This window comes from Canis lupus, chromosome 22 (genome assembly GCF_011100685.1).
Source record: "Canis lupus familiaris isolate Mischka breed German Shepherd chromosome 22, alternate assembly UU_Cfam_GSD_1.0, whole genome shotgun sequence".
In the NCBI taxonomy this organism is placed as follows: domain Eukaryota; kingdom Metazoa; phylum Chordata; class Mammalia; order Carnivora; family Canidae; genus Canis; species Canis lupus.
In genome coordinates, this window is record NC_049243.1 from 57,628,888 (window position 1) to 57,644,689 (window position 15,802).

The 15,802-nt window shown below is 39.2% G+C and overlaps 1 protein-coding gene across 1 annotated transcript in view; it reads left to right on the forward strand.

Annotated features, from left to right (window-relative positions):
- MYO16 (myosin XVI) overlaps nucleotides 1-15,802 on the forward strand; it is a 481,192-nt gene that overhangs the window by 167,826 nt on the left and 297,564 nt on the right. Inside the window, exons 10-11 of the mRNA XM_038570035.1 lie at nucleotides 16-166; nucleotides 8,873-8,983. Of these exons, the coding sequence (XP_038425963.1) occupies nucleotides 16-166; nucleotides 8,873-8,983 (262 nt within the window). The remainder of the gene's footprint in view (nucleotides 1-15; nucleotides 167-8,872; nucleotides 8,984-15,802) is intronic.

Below are 15,802 nucleotides of genomic sequence, written 5' to 3' on the forward strand. Positions count from 1 at the left end.
GATTATTTTCTGTAGCAGTCCCCTGGTGTTGCCAATTGCCAAGCAAGACAGTATGTTGGAAAAAGACATTATGTTCAAAGATGCCACAAAAGGTCTATGCAAGCGACAGTCTCAAGACAGCATCCTTGAAAATGCTACTGTGAATGGCTCCACCAAACCTGAGCAGGTGAGGACACCTTTACTGCATGTTTACTTATTCTGTCATGCTTTAAAATCCAACATTTCAAAACCGAACACTCACAAATGTCCTTTCAAAGAAAAATTAATGAATGCAAAGGTTAATATTTTTTTTAAATTCCCATACTATAAACTGTTATGATCTTACACTGACCATTAACAAACATAGCTGCTCTGGTGTTGTACAAGGATTTGAATTCTATTTATGTCTTGACTCATACATCAGGAATGTAAACTTACCCAGAATGCTAATTTTTGAGTATTTCCAGTCATGTCTTTAGTCATCATTTTGATTATTATGTAGAGTATGCTTTGTGTTTCCTTCAAAGATCCAAACATTCTACATAACCAGAGGAGAGGAAAATCGATCACTAGGAGTCATTTATGAAAAGTATCTGTGGTGGTGTACTGTGTGTGTGTTCCTGTATATCTGTACGTGCCCCAGTGCCTAGGTTATGGGAGATCACTTTGATGAGCTTGGGCTTATAGAAATTAGTGTATTCCCCTAGAGAAATAAATGATTTTTATATGCTTCGTGTTTTATCAATGGCAGACTAATTTTATAAAAGTCAGAGTAATTCTTGAAAATGTTTGGTTTCACTGTAACTAATTTTGAATATTTTAAAGACATTTTACCTAGATTTTCTAAGACCATCTTTTCAGGATTTAATGTTAGTTTCATTGATTTTTGTTATTTCAAAATAACTATTTTGTTACTTAAAAAACTATAATTTTTTGTCATCTTGAGATACTTTTAAATTTAAGTAGATGTATTTGCCAGCTTATGCTGCCATAACAAAATACTACAAGCTGAGTGGCTTAGGCAACAGAAGTTTCTTTTTCACAGTTCTGGAGATTTGAAATATGAGATCAAGATGCCAGCTGGTCATATTTCTGATGAAGGTCCTCTTCCTGGCTGCTTTCTCCCCATGTCCTTGCATGGGGGGTGGAGTGTAGGTAAACAGGGAGAGAGACAGAGAGAAGAACGGACTTTCTGGTGTTTCCTTTTTTTTTTTTTTTTTTCCTGGTGTTTTTTATAAGCACGTCAATCCTATGGGATCATGGCCCCACCCCTATGACCTCCTTTAACCTTTATTACCTCCTTAAGGCCCCATCTCCAGAGTCACACTGAGAGCCTCCACATAAGAATTTGGAGGAATGCAGTTCTGTTTGCAGTAGGCAAATTGAATGTTAGGTAGGATTTAAGGCAGTTCTTTCTTAATTTTCTTAAGAGTCTCATGAGTTTCCTCTAACTTTAAATGCATAGTACTGAGTGGAAGATGCCAATCTGAAAAGGATATATGCAGTATGATTCTAGTATTTGACATTCTGGTAAAGGCAAAACTACGGAGACAGTAAAAAGGTCACTGGTTGCCTGTAGCTGTTGGGGGGAGGGATGAATAGGTGAAGCACAGAGGATTTTTAGGGCATTGAACAGGCTTCGTCTGATTTTATAGTGATGCATACATGTCATTACACATGTGTCTAAACCCACAGAATGTACCAGAGTGAGCCCTCATGTAGACCATGGACTTGAGGTGACGGCAAGTATGTCCATGTAGGCTCAACTGTAATGAATGTCATCCTTCTGGTGGGGAGTATGAGTAGTGGGGAAGGCTGTGCATGAGTGGGGACAGGGGTGTGTGGGAAATCCCTGCACCTTCCTCTCAATTTTGCTGTGAGTCTGAAACTGCTCTAAAAAAATTAAGATCTTAGGGGCACCTGGGTGGATCAGTTGGTTAAGCATCCAACTCTTGGTTTTGGCTTAGGTCATGATCTCCGAGTCCTGAGATAGAGCTCATCATCTGGCTCTGTGCTCAGCAGGGCATCTGCTACCCTTCTTCCTTTGCTCCTCTCCCCGTTCATACATATATACTCTCTCTCTAAAATGAATAAAATCTTAAAAAAATAAAAATTGAAGAGAGGACACTCACAACATGATGTCAAGTACAACCCTTACAGAATAGCCTTTCTGATGTTAATGTAAGCTCTTTATAATTATATAATTTATAATTATATCCTAGTCGTTCAAAGCAATTGGAATCGCGTTCTGTTTGGTCCTGAAGAGGGAGTGGCTATTTCAGGATTGTGTTCTGATATTATGGATGGAACATTCGCTCGCATCACCCACTGTGGGCACTGTTCTTGGTGGTGAGGTGGGTAGGTGATTCTCTCTAGAGGAAGATTGGCATTATCCACTGACTGGATTATACTTTCACGTTTCATAGGAGAGGTTTAGAAAAGGCTTGTCAAAGCAAGAACATTTTGATTAACATCTTAAAGAGAAATATGTCATGTAGAATTTTTTTAAAAATTGAAACAAAAACCACAGTATCGCTCCTTCCAGATTTTTATAAAATGTGGATTTTATCAAATGCTAACTGTGTGAATGAATATTCAAGACTTAAGCATTTTTGATTTTGATAATCCCTAAAATGAACACATAATATCCCCAAGAAGGTACAGTTTTTCTTCAGTTGCTTAAAAGTTTGCAAGACATTCTTCCTCTAATTTCCTTTCCATTTGGCCTTGCCCTCACTTCTGCCTACCCTCTTCTTTCATTCTCTAACTGCCTGACTTCTTTTCCTCCTTTCCCTTCCTCCATTTCCTTCCTTTGTAAATGTATTTATTTAAATTTAGTTCACACTTGAAATTGAGGTCCAGTTTTTATTGCACTGAATGCAAGCATGTTAGTATGGGTGTGCAGAAAAAGGCTGAATGCTCTGGTTCAGGTTTACTGCTGAAAGCCTGACTCAGAGGTTCCTTGACCTCAGAAGCCTCATCTATGAAATGGGTACATGATATAGGTCTCACAGGGTTGCTATGAAGCTGACAGAAATGAGGGCTATAAAGTTATAACACATTTACCAAGAATAGAGTAAAAATGCAGTAAGATGCATTTAATGTTTTTATTGTAATTATTTAAATGGACAATACATTAGGTTTTGCCGGAATGGCTGAATTTATCTGCTCTTGATGTAATTCTGGTCAACACATCCACTGTGCTTTATTTTTATCAATGGAAATGTAGATGACTTTAGACAATAATGATGCAAACTTATGCTTTATATTAACATTTCAGCACTTCAACATGCATCCGCCTGCATTGTCTTAATCCTCAACATACCACTATGGGCAAATTATTATGCCTTTTCATTACTTAAGCTCGATTTACAAATTAAGTTTTTTTTAAGGTTTATTTATTCATTTGAGAGAGAACACGTGCATGTGTGTGAGTGGGGGAGGGGCCTGGGGAAGGGGTGAACCGACTCCCCACTGAGCGTAGAGCTCAGTGCAGGTCTCCATCTCCAGACTCTGAGATCATGACCTGAGCTGAAACCAAGAGTCAGACACCCAACCGCCTGAGCCACCCAGGCAACACAGATTAAGTTTTAAAATGACTGAGCTCCAGAACTGTCAGTGCATTGCTGAGAATCACAGGTGTATCTTTTACTCTGGATCAAGCTCTGTGTCCGGGGTACTGCAAGGAGCATCCTTCCAGAGTCCTGCTGACCTGTGGTGGTCCTATAGATGGGAGGCAGGTTGGCATCTCCTGGCTGCATGTGCGGTCGTGGACTCTTGAAGACTGGCAAGAATTCTCTTTCTGTGGTCCACAGACACGCCCAGACCCATGTACCCAAAAGTGTAACTCCTCAGCCAAGCAAAGCAATAGTCAGTGAAAGGACCTGACAGGTGTTACCATCTGTTGTAGAAACTTCTAACAGAATTAAAAAAGCAGGGGAAAATAATTAAAATGCTGTATGGGCATGATGATGAGTTTAAGCTTTAGAAAATTTAGTATTTCTCAGAATATCACCCTTTTCCCTGATAGGACCATCCCGGTCACCTCACTTATTTTTTCCTGACTTCCACTTTCTTCTTTATTCATGAATATTTGGTTCTTTCCTCAAGATACTGTCATTTTTCTCCCACTTGTGAGACCATCTCTTGTGTCCACTGGACTTTTTTTTTTAAAGATTTTATTTATTTATTCATGAGAGACAGAGAGAGGCAGAGACATAGGCAGAGGGAGGCGAGCCTGATGCAGGACTCGACCCCAGGACCCTGGGATCATGACCTGAGCCAAAGGCAGATGCTCAGCCACCGAGCCACCCAGTGGATGTACAGTTTCTGCACATATACTGCTAATCTTCCAGAGGAAAAAGTCACAAACAAAATGGTAAAGGTTATGGTACTCCAAGTGGTGTTGAGAAGTGGAGACCAGGAATCCAGGAAGTCAGAATATTTCCAAAACTTTAGTTCCCTTTGGGTCTCGAAATGTTTCTCCAAGTGTTTCTCTGAAGTTCTTCCTGACTTTCTATCCTAAACTATATCTAGTTTATATTCTAGATATTTCCTTTAACCTAGATATATAGGAATATATAACTTCATAGAAATCATAGTGGTCAGTCTTAGAGAGGATGTTAATCTTTTTTGTGTACTTGTCCAACTCTGTTTTGCCTTGTGGTATAATCACTTGGTGGACTTTGGCTGTAGACATTATCGAACCTACAGCTAGAACATAAAATATTCAGAGGTGTATTTTTCTTTTTCTTTCCATTTGCTAGCAGGTGACCCAGTGCTTTTGAAATCTTTATAAAGAATGTGTCTGTTTTGGGGGTGCCTGGATGGCTCAGTCAAGTAAGCATTCACCTTTGGCTCAGGTCATGAGCTATCTCAGGGTCCTGGAATTGAGTCCCATGTCGGGCTCCCTGCTCAGTGGGGAGCCTGCTTCTCCCTCTCCTCCTTCCTCATTCTCTCTTTCACTATCTCTCTCTCTCTCTCTCTCTCTCATATAAATAAAACCTTAAAAAAAAAAGTGAGAGTGTGTGCCTTAGGTAGCCTTGCTTAAGATTATGAAAGCTTCCTTCCTGATCATTTTGGGATCCTGATGTGATAAATGCCAGGAATGCCTCCCCTGACTGGCTCCCACACTGTATTTGTCACATTGCATTACTGCAGACAGGCTAGGGCGTCTTCACATTTTTACTGTCAGCCTAGTATTTTCCCTAACCCAAGAAACAGCTGTGCCACTGTAGATGGAAATCCTCAAGAATACCAATGACATGTCTGCAATAACTCTTTCGGGCTTGTCGGAACAAATGTGGGACTTCTGTTAGTACTCTTCATGCTTTTCTAAACTTACACCCAGAAATTTGCATGGCGCTTGTTAGAGCTGTGGTTATAAGAGGAAGTTTATTATCTTAGAAAAGTAAACCATTTCTTCCAAAGAAAAAAATCGTATTTTTGATTTGTCTCCTTTTTTTGATGCTTTGGGAGTTAAATATGTATGCTAACTCGATGGAGACTTTTGTCTTATTTTTGCATTGTTCAAAGTTATTGCTATCCATTATTGGCTTGTGGCATCTCATGTAAATGCATGAGTATGTAGATATGCGTGTATTAATGTGTGCGTGTATAATGTGTATAGATACAGATACACAACCATATCAGCTTTCCGGGGTGCATATCTGCATGTATGTCTCCGTGTACATTTTTGTACTTTCAGGAAGTGCTTGCAGAGACTCTGGAAAGAAAAGATATTTACATCCGTCCCTAAATTGATCATGAAAGTTTCCTTTTATGTCTGTCTCTATATAAAGACTTTTTGCCAGTAGGGTTTTATTTCTTGGAAATACATGCTTACCATTTGTACTTATTTTCTAAACTACTTTTTCGTATCTAAGGGCAAACACTTGCGTCTGTAATCCTGGGATACAGAGCAGTTGTCTGTATGTAAACCTTCTATCTCATCTCTGCTGATTCGCAAGCAGTAAATCTGGTGCAGTTGCAGGCACAGTGGGCTGCAGTACTTCCTTCCTCTTGCCCCAGTGCCCTGACGGGGCACATCCCATCCCTTTTCCCCTCTGCTGCCAACCACGCCCTGCTTCTTCCTGCTGTGCTGCTCACCAGCGACTTTCTGGCTCTTTGTGACTTCAGGGCCCCCTCCCTGACCCTCTTCTCCCACACAGGGAGGCTGTGTGACCGCAGGGAAACCATGTGGCCTCTTTGGGCATTAAGCTTTGCACCTACTAATTAAAGATGTTGGATGGTATCAGTGAATTTCAAACTTTTTATTTTTTTATTTTTTAAAGACTTTTATTTATTTATTCATGAGAGACACAGAGACAGAAAGGCAGAGATATAGGCAGAGAGAGACAGGCTCCATGCAGGGAGCCCCATGTGGGACTAGATCCCAGAACTCCAGGATCACGCCCTGGGCCAAAGCTAGGCACTTAACTGCTGAGCCACCCAGGTGTCCCAATTTCAAACGTTTTAAAATGATTATTTCACAGCAGATCCTTTCTTAAAAAAGGGATGTGTGAAAGAAAGCTCCAGTTTTTAAAGCAGAGGAGAGCTGATGGCTTCTGCTGAGAGCCACAGAGATTGACCCAGAACCCTCCACAAATGCCTGCCTCACCCCTTCCTCCAAAGACAGTCCTCATGGAAGTTGGCAGGAAGTTTACCTTTGGTGCTTGCAATCCTCTCCAGATGTTTCCCGAGGTAACGCTGCACCCCATTACTGCACACTTGTCTGCAGAGCAAGTGCCTTGCTGGGCCTCCGTGGAAACTAAACCTCACAGCCTCTGTGCGGGACTCCCAGTTGTCTTTCATATTCTAAGAGACAATTGAAAGTGTCTTAGTAATGTGAGGAAGAAAAAGATTCAACGTCCCCCAGCCGGGAAGATACAGCACTGAGATTTAACACACTGACCCCCATGAATGTAAAAATAATCAATGCCTTACAGGTGCTTCAGTTTCCCTGCATTTTTAGGGTAGGGAAGCTCAAATCGGCATGTAAGATTTTTACCAAATTAGTGCAACTGATGAAAAATGCAGAGGGGAACCCTGCATGGGTCATACAGACTGCTGGTCGCTTCCCTGGCAGCATTTTGGGCCTATGAGACTCTTTAATGTAGAACTAAGGGTATAATGTTAAAAAAATAAAAATAAAAAATAAAACAAAAAACAGATATCACACAATCCCAAAATTGGGTTGTCAAAACCAGTTGAAGACTATCAGGAGAGGCAGAGCATTATGACTTTTATTTTTATCCACAAGTACCGACTCTTGGATTCCACTGCTGATGATTTAAGTAAATATTTCTGACAGAGTGTTCAAGCTATGCCTCTAATTAAAATTAACTAATTAACTAATTTTAATGAGACTATGTGATATGCTCTTTACAGGTTAATTCTGGAAGATATTTTCAGGCATATTTCTTTTAAATGCTGCAAAAACAGAGAGAAATGAACTCAGGTGTTGGTTGAATATGTGCATGTGCAGTGAGGAAAGGCTTGTTCTTGACCTTTATGAGGTCTGGAGTATTTTACAAATCAATTTTTTATGCATAAACAACTTCCTTTTGGAAGATGGTGTTTGCCGCTTACGCAAGTGGTGGTATGTCTAATACCAGAGAGCCCACTGCAGGACACCCTTCTGAGAGGAAGAAAGAAAACCACTCTTCTGACCATTTGAGATTCCCAGTAAAGAATTTGAGTTTCCATTGTGAATACTGAAGGATTAGAAGCTGTCTGGGCAAGCACTGACTTGAATTTGTGAACTCTTACGAAAGAGTGCATTTTGCGAACTAGTCACTCATATCAGAGAAATAATCCTACATTTAGATTTCTTTAATGTGCAATATTTGTCAATGCCATAAACATTCAGCTGATAAATAGTAATATTTAAGTTCAAATTATTTAACAGTGATACATATAATAGTAAGATGTATAATGCCAATGTAAATACAAAGGCAAATGCAAATATAGAATACAAACACGAATAAAAATAAAGCAAATAAGCTTACTGTTATTAAAAATTCACTATGTGCACCAATGAACTCACTGAGGCATTGATAAGAATATTCTTGGTCTTTGGCTCCTCTCTGTTTATCAAATGTCTGCTTTGCACAGCATATCTTGTATGTAAAATTAGACATTGCCCCTTCTGAACTTGTAAGTAAGGAATTTTTCATCCAACTAAATCACCCAAATCTATCTTTTTTACTTGAAATATTTCCCAGTTTTTTAAGTCTTGTCACTTTCTATTACATTGAATAGGGAAGCATGTTTTCCTTTATGATAGAATTATCTTAATCTCATAGCTACTTTCATTGTAAGAGTCACATAGAAAAGAATAAGAATCCCAACCCAGAATTCTAGTCTTCCTTTAAAAATCTGGCCTCCTCCTACATGTACGCGGAAACTAAATTCCAGGCTTCCTGGGTCCTTCACCATGCCAACAACAGTAATAGGAGAAGTTTTGCTTTAGCTTTGGGAACACTGTAGATACATGAGCTTTTCAGCTGCTGGTCTTCAAGGACTCAGAACACTCAGAGCTGCCTATATTTTAAGCGAGGACTGGGAAAGTCAATGTGCTGAAATGATTTTGGCCATCAAATGCCTTTGCAGAACAGCAGGTAACGCTGGGAGTGCTTGTGTCAGCGAGTGTGGGTGCATGCATGCACGCTCGTGGGCATAGAACAGAAATTCTCATCTGAATACATGTCTCTGTGGCTATTGAATTTTTTTTGTCCCTTATGAGTGAACCATTTCATCGTTTAATAACAGTTTCAAACTCACATGGTCTTTAAACTTTTGACATGTAATTGAAAATGGAACATCCAGCTGTGAAGAAAGTTGATTGGAAAGCAATTAGAATAGCTCTTATTTATTTTTTTCCCCCCCCGAGGTCAAGCTGATGCCTCCTGCTCCCAGTGATGACCTGGCTACGCTCAGCGAGCTGAACGATGGCACCCTGCTTTATGAAATTCAGAAGCGCTTTGGGAACAATCAGATATACGTAAGTGCCTTTGAGATTGCCTTGTGCACTGCTTTGTCTCGCTGCCAGTTTTCACAAGGAAAGGGCTTGTTGTTTCTGGTCATCGGCATACCTTAAGGTCAATTTCTTGGAGTTTGGGTTCATTCTGATTTAGTTCTAAGGCAAGTTCAGCAAAGATCTAAATTGCAGAGTTGTTAAGTGAAAGTTAATACCCTGTGGGCAGGGGCTCCTGGGGGGCTCCGTCAGGTAAGCATTCACCTTTGGCTCCGGTTATGATCTCAGGCTCCTGGAATCTAGTCCCGTGTCAGGCTCCCTGCTCAGTGGGAGTCTGCTTCTCCCTCTCTCTCTCTCTCTACCTGCTCCCCCTGCTTGTGCTTTCTTTCTATCTCCTTCTCTCTCAAATAAATGAAATCTTAAAAAAAAAAAAAAAAAAGCCTGCAGAAAGACAACAGTCTTGTTGTTGAGTTTGGTATGGAAGAAGATCTTGCTAGAAACAGCAGGATCTGCAGGTCCCTTCTAAAGATGCTGTTTGCTTCTTGTACTTCGCGTGCTAGACCTGGAAATGGAAGCTAAAGGGGATAAGTTCACTGTGCTTGAAGGGTGTCCTCTCTATTTGCATGAAAACAGAAACTACTGTCTCTTTAAGTTATTAGGAAATGCTTTATCTGTAAAGTAAATAATTTATACACCAATCTCTGATAACAAGATACAAATATATGCCTCAGATGACAGCATGGAGAATTAATTTGCTGTGGTTCGGCCCTGGTTATATGTGTTATGTCTTCCAATATGCAGAACAATTCAGACACTGTGTCATCTCAGTTCCTGACTGTCTAGTCCGTCTGTCTGTCTCTGTCTCCTTGATTTTGTTATATTCCACTCAGAGCAATTCAATCAGAATGTCTATAGAGAAATCTGATTATGCCCCTAGGTGCTGTCCCTTTTTGATAACACCCTTTCCCCCCTACTCTACTAAGAAATTGATTAAGTAATTTTCATGTAAATGTGAAGTCTGCGATTTCCTTTGGAGTAACAAATCATCAGGTGCTGATTAGCCTACGAAATTCAGTGCAGCATCTTAATGTTTGGATGTATTGCCTGACACTGTAAATAGACTAAAAGTTACATCCTTCTATCAAAATGAATGGGATTGAGTCCTTGACATAAAGTGGTGAAAGGTGATAACTTTGCTCTCTGGGACTGCCCTGTTAACTTGCATATTAGTATTCCATTTTCTCACCTTTCCAACACTGTGCTGATTCTTCTTCCTAACTTTGTAATTATATTACCAGAAGACCACTGCTTAAATTGTTTTGGATTTCTTCATGTCCTTCATGCTTCTCGAGTGCCTCTGTCTCCCAAACATCCACTTGGTCTACCTTCCACCTTAGTGGTCACCATCCTCATCAAAGTCACTGCCATCTCTTCTCCAACAACCTTCTAACTGTCCCAAGGAAACCTTGTTCCCTTTCAATCCCATCTCACCAGGAGCTAAAGTCATTCTTTTTTTTTATGATTTTATTTATTTATTCATGAGAGACACAGAGAGAGGCAGAGACATAGGCAGAGGGAGAAGCAGGCTCCCTGTGGGGAGCCCGATGTGAGACTTGATCCTAGGACCCCGGGATCACGACCTGAGCCAAAGCAGATGCTCAACCACTGAGCCACCCAAGTGCCCCTGGAGTCATTCTTATAATGAACAAATGTAACCTTGACACTCCCAGTCTTAAAGCTTCTCTGTGGCTTATCACTTTTCATGAGAGGATAGCCACAATCTTCATTCATGATCCGGCTCCCGGTGGGACTTGATGCCCTTAGCCACCAGTGATTGCCCTCTTGCCTGTGTCAGGATTTTCCTTAGGCTAGTTTCTTCCCTCTAAGTTTTTCTTTCTAGCCAATGAAATAAACACTTAGCTCTATAAACTCCCACTTGGAAGTTCTTCAGTCTTTCAGTAAACCTCACCGGACCTTTCTGATTAAGTCACAACGGATCTTTTTTCTCACTGCTTGGGGTTAGATATCTCAGTGGTGATTTGGTGAGTGCCTAGCTGCTGTGCTAGATTCTGGCCTTGTGACAATAGGATCCATGCTGGGTTTGCTCACTGCAAGGCCTGGTCAAGCACTTTCCAATCTCAAGTGACGAGGACATCCTATCTGTTTATCAGAGTCAGGACTCCAACTGCTCCACACATTGGACCATCTTCTTAGATACTCTCTGCCCACTGGGTTTCTCTTTCTATCTGGATTATGCAGAATTAATATTCCCTGCTTTACTAAAGCTCACATAAAATATAAATTTGCCACTGCGTGAGACATGAGTTTTCTTTTTTCCATGCCTGAAATATTGAAGGGCTAAATCATTTGGGATCAATTTTGTGATGAGCGCTCCAAGTTATGTTATTTGAACTCGCCTTTAATAGATAGACAAACCATTTAAACATTATTGATTGAATATAACAAGTGCTTCTCAGAGTTTATCCTGTGGACCATTGGATGTGCAAACTTTTTATTCCCATTCTGTAGTGAGGTAGGCATTTAGAACCTCTTATGACAATTTGATAGTTTAATTTCTGTCTGTTGAATCTAATAAGAATCCAGGCTTGTATTTTATGTCTTTGTCTGTTTTCAATGCCATGTTTACAGGAATTCATTTTTATTACATTTTAAGGAAGTATCCATCCATGATGAATTGGAAACAGAAGTGTTCCTTCCCACAAATACAAAAGCTCTGGTTTCAGATGTTGTGTTCAGAGTTGGTCATTTGACCTCCACACCCACTCTGTCTACACGTTCCTCCCTGCCCCAGTTTACTCTTCTTCCAGTTTCAGACCTAAGTGCCTAGGTAGAGTATTGATACTGGTCTTTCTTCTATGTCCCACATTTGATGTTCCTGCAAATCTCAGCATCCCTCCTTTCAAAATATGCACAGAATGGACTTCCACTACTGCCGCAGGCCCATCAGAGCCAACATAACACATGCTGGCTGAATTAATTGTCTAACCAGGATTTTCATTACTTTTTGCTGTGATCTGACTGGTTATATAAGATGATATTTCAAAACAGTCTGTAAGTTACTCTTTGTTTTTCTTTCTTTTTTTCTTTCCCTCTCTCTTTTTTCCTTTTGGTGCCAAAATTCAGGAGCAAACATAACTTGCCCTTTTAATTAAGTGTATATCATTTCAGTTGGATATCAGATTGGGAAAGTTCCAAACATCCCATAGCAGTAAGACGTGTTCAAATCATCAAACAAAATGAATTGTAAGAGATGAAGTGTTGGCTTGCTAAATAATGCAAAGAATAAAGGCATTTCTTTCTCTGAATCATTACTGTCAACTGGAACAGCAAAAATTGAGTATGTAATCAAATTTCTTAGTGGATGGCAGATAAATACGGAGGATGAGAGGCTCATAAAGAAAGAAACCCCCAAATAAACACAAGCTCCTGTTGCACCTGGTTAAGCCAGGTAGTCAGCCTGGCTCACTTGACCACTTACTAATTGAACATTCCCCTCCAGGTGACCCCATGGGATGTAGTGGGTCTTCTCTGTAAGAAGAGTTCAAGAGGCTAAAGTTGGCAAGCTTGTATCAGAAGTTGAAGTTTCCATCACTTCAAGGATATGTGAAATTATGTAGACAGATGCATTTCCCCCAGCTGCCACTGCCCCCCAGCCTGGAATCTAAAGCCTCACCTACCATTTTCGATACCTGGCATGTCATTCCCCTGTCATTCCACTCCACCTCATAGACCCTCGTGAGCCATCTAAAAACAAAACAAAACAAAACAAAAGATGAGGTAAAGGAAATCTGTAGGTGTCTAAATTAAAAAAAGAAAATTCTTTCTCTGCAAAACATTTACAAGTTACCTTTCTTCAAAAAGACTTCCTGAGAATGTGGCAAAAGCCTATATAAACACATCCCTTAGGAGTCTCTTGTTAACATTCAGATAGCATTTTTCTAGACCTGTTTTTTCATTTATCACAAAATTCACTTGCAAAGACAGTCTCAAGCTCCTTCAATAATTAGATCGACATGGAAGTGATATCTCAGTATGAAAGTGCAGTTTAGAAGTATTTTTATTTTATTTGAAAGTTCCTCAGTTTTCCTTCCTGAGCAGAGCTCTCCTTTCTCTCTCAGTCTACCTTTTTTCTTCATTTTTCTGAGTAATCTTTGGATGCTTGCTACAAAAGCCTTCATTTGATTCAGTCATTTTACTTCTTTTTTCTCCTCTCCTTGGCTGTAGAGTCCTTCTTTTAAGTCAATGTTGTCTTGAATCACAACATCTAAAGAAAGTCGTACACCACTCATGGGTGTATATTTCATTTTCATTTGGGGAACATGCCCAGGTGAACAGCAGCTTCATAAAGAAGGGGAATATAAGAAACCCCTTCTCTGCTTTACCTTAAGCATTACAGAATAGTTTGGCAAACATAGCTATGGATTCATTTTGTATTTTTTTCTGTACTTTATATAAAAGAACTCACCCTGGTGTGTTCTCTTCTGCATGTGCCAACTTTCATTCATTGTAGTTTTTCTGATAACTATCTAATCTCTTGCTTTTGGCAGCAGCTATCCATTTTTACTTCTGTAAAATTAGCAAAAAAAAAAAAATTAGCAGCTGTGTGAATATATCCTCTTTATTTGCTCTACAGTGGGGGAGCACTTGAGTTGTCTCCATTGTTTGGTTATTGAATTATGCTGTTACAATTATGTAAATTATATGGATAATACTGTTATAAACCATCTTGTGCCTTTTTTGGTGACGTGTACCCAAGGATTTCCTTGGGGGCAGTGTAGAGCTGTCTTCTGGGGGCATGCACCGAGCCCTGGAATGCCACAGCATCACAGGTACCTTCAGCCTGAGTGGATACAGTCGAACACTTTTTCAGAGTGGTTACACTCCTGCCAGGACTTTGGGTTTCCTCAACCTCACCAACACTCAGTATAATCAGTGTTGGCTGTGGTATTAGTGGTCTTAACAGATGCTAGCCATTCTGGTGGTTGTGGTATCCTATTGTGATTTTGGTGACTACAGTGGTAATGGTGACCAGTACATATGTGTCACTCACTTGGCCATCTCATCTCATGAGGTGCCCATTCAGTTATATTGACATTTAAAAATAACTGGATTGTTTTACTTTTCTTCTTGATATGTGGGGATTTTTATACATTCAGGATATTCTTTGTCAGATATACATATGTCCAAGCATTTTTTCCCAGTTTGTGGCTTGCATTTTCATCTTCTAGGAGGTCTGTAGATGGATAGAAGCTTGCAGTTTTTGCAAAATTCTTTATGTTTAGCTTTTTTTTGTGTCCCACGTAAGAAAATTTGGCCTAGGCCATTTTCCTATATTTTCTTCTTTCAGTTTGGTTGTTTTAACTTTAACATTTAAGGTATATTACCAGTGTGAAAGTGATTTCACTATGGTACAAGAGGAGGATCCAGAATAATGTTTCCCCAGATATATTCCCCCGCTGAGTTGCGCTGGCACCTTTGTGGTGACCAGATGACCATGGGGAGTAAGTCTGTCTCTAGAACCCATCTTCTGTTGTATGGATCCATTTTTGCCTAAACTGGTCTGAGATATCTTAATCACTATAGCAGTATAATAAATTTTGATTTATAGAAGTTCTCAGAGTATCATGGAAGGTTAATATCTTTCCTTTGTCCATGTTTAACTTCTCTGGAACATTTAAATTTTTTTAAACATAACAGATTTTTTTTTTTAGATTTTATTTTTATATATTTTATTTATTAATTCACGAGAAACTCAGAGAGAGGGGCAGAGACATAGGCAGAGGGAGAAGCAGGTTCCCTGATGCGGGACTTGATCCCAGGACCCCGGGATCACACCCTGAGCCGAAGGTAGACGCTCAATCACTGAGCCACCCAGGTGCCGCACATTTTTAAATTTTTGATGTAGAAGTCTTGACCATTTGTATTATATCTGTTTCTAGGCATTTTTCAACTTTTGATGCTATAACAAAATGGTATTTTCTTATTGAAAAATACAAGCAAATTTCATTTTTGTATTGTGTATTAGAAATATAGAAATACAATTTGATTGTGAAATTCATATTTCATCTGCCAGACTTGCTAAATTCATTTGTAAATATTGATTTATATGGAGATTCTTTTGGATTTTCTCCATATACTACTGTAAGGTATGTAATGACTTTTATTTTTATTTTCTAAATCTTGATAGTTTCCTTACTTTCTTTTCATGTTTTTTTTTTTCCCCCATGGGATTGCATTCTTAATAAAAATATGATGAGAGGTGACAATCCCTATTTCATTTTGGATCTCAGGAAAAAAATCATTAAGCAAGTTGTTTGCAGTAGCACTGTCATAGGTATGGCTAAATTTTATTAGATTAAGGAAGTTCTTTATATTAATTTTTAAAGTCATTTTAAATCAAGAGTGGGCATTGAATGCTCTTAAATGCTTTTTGGCGTTTATTGAGATCATCATATGGCTTTTAGTCTTTACTCTTTAGTTTTAAAAATTATGAGAGTTGATTTACTAATATGAAGTCAAACTTACATTACTACAATAAAGCCAACTTAGTTGAAACAGATTATCTGTTGAATGTATTACTGGATTTAATTTGTCAATACTTTGCTCAGGATTTTTGCATATACTTAATGAAGGAGAACAATCTGTAATCTTCCTTTCTTTCTATATACTACTTAGATTTATAATACGAAGTTTATGCAGGCATCTTAAAATGAAGTGGTGTTCCAATTCCCCAGTGAAGCTTAAATTTCTTTGTGGAAATGTTTTTAGACATAGATTCAAATTTCTTTTACAGAAAAAAACTGTCAGATGTTCTAAATCTTAACT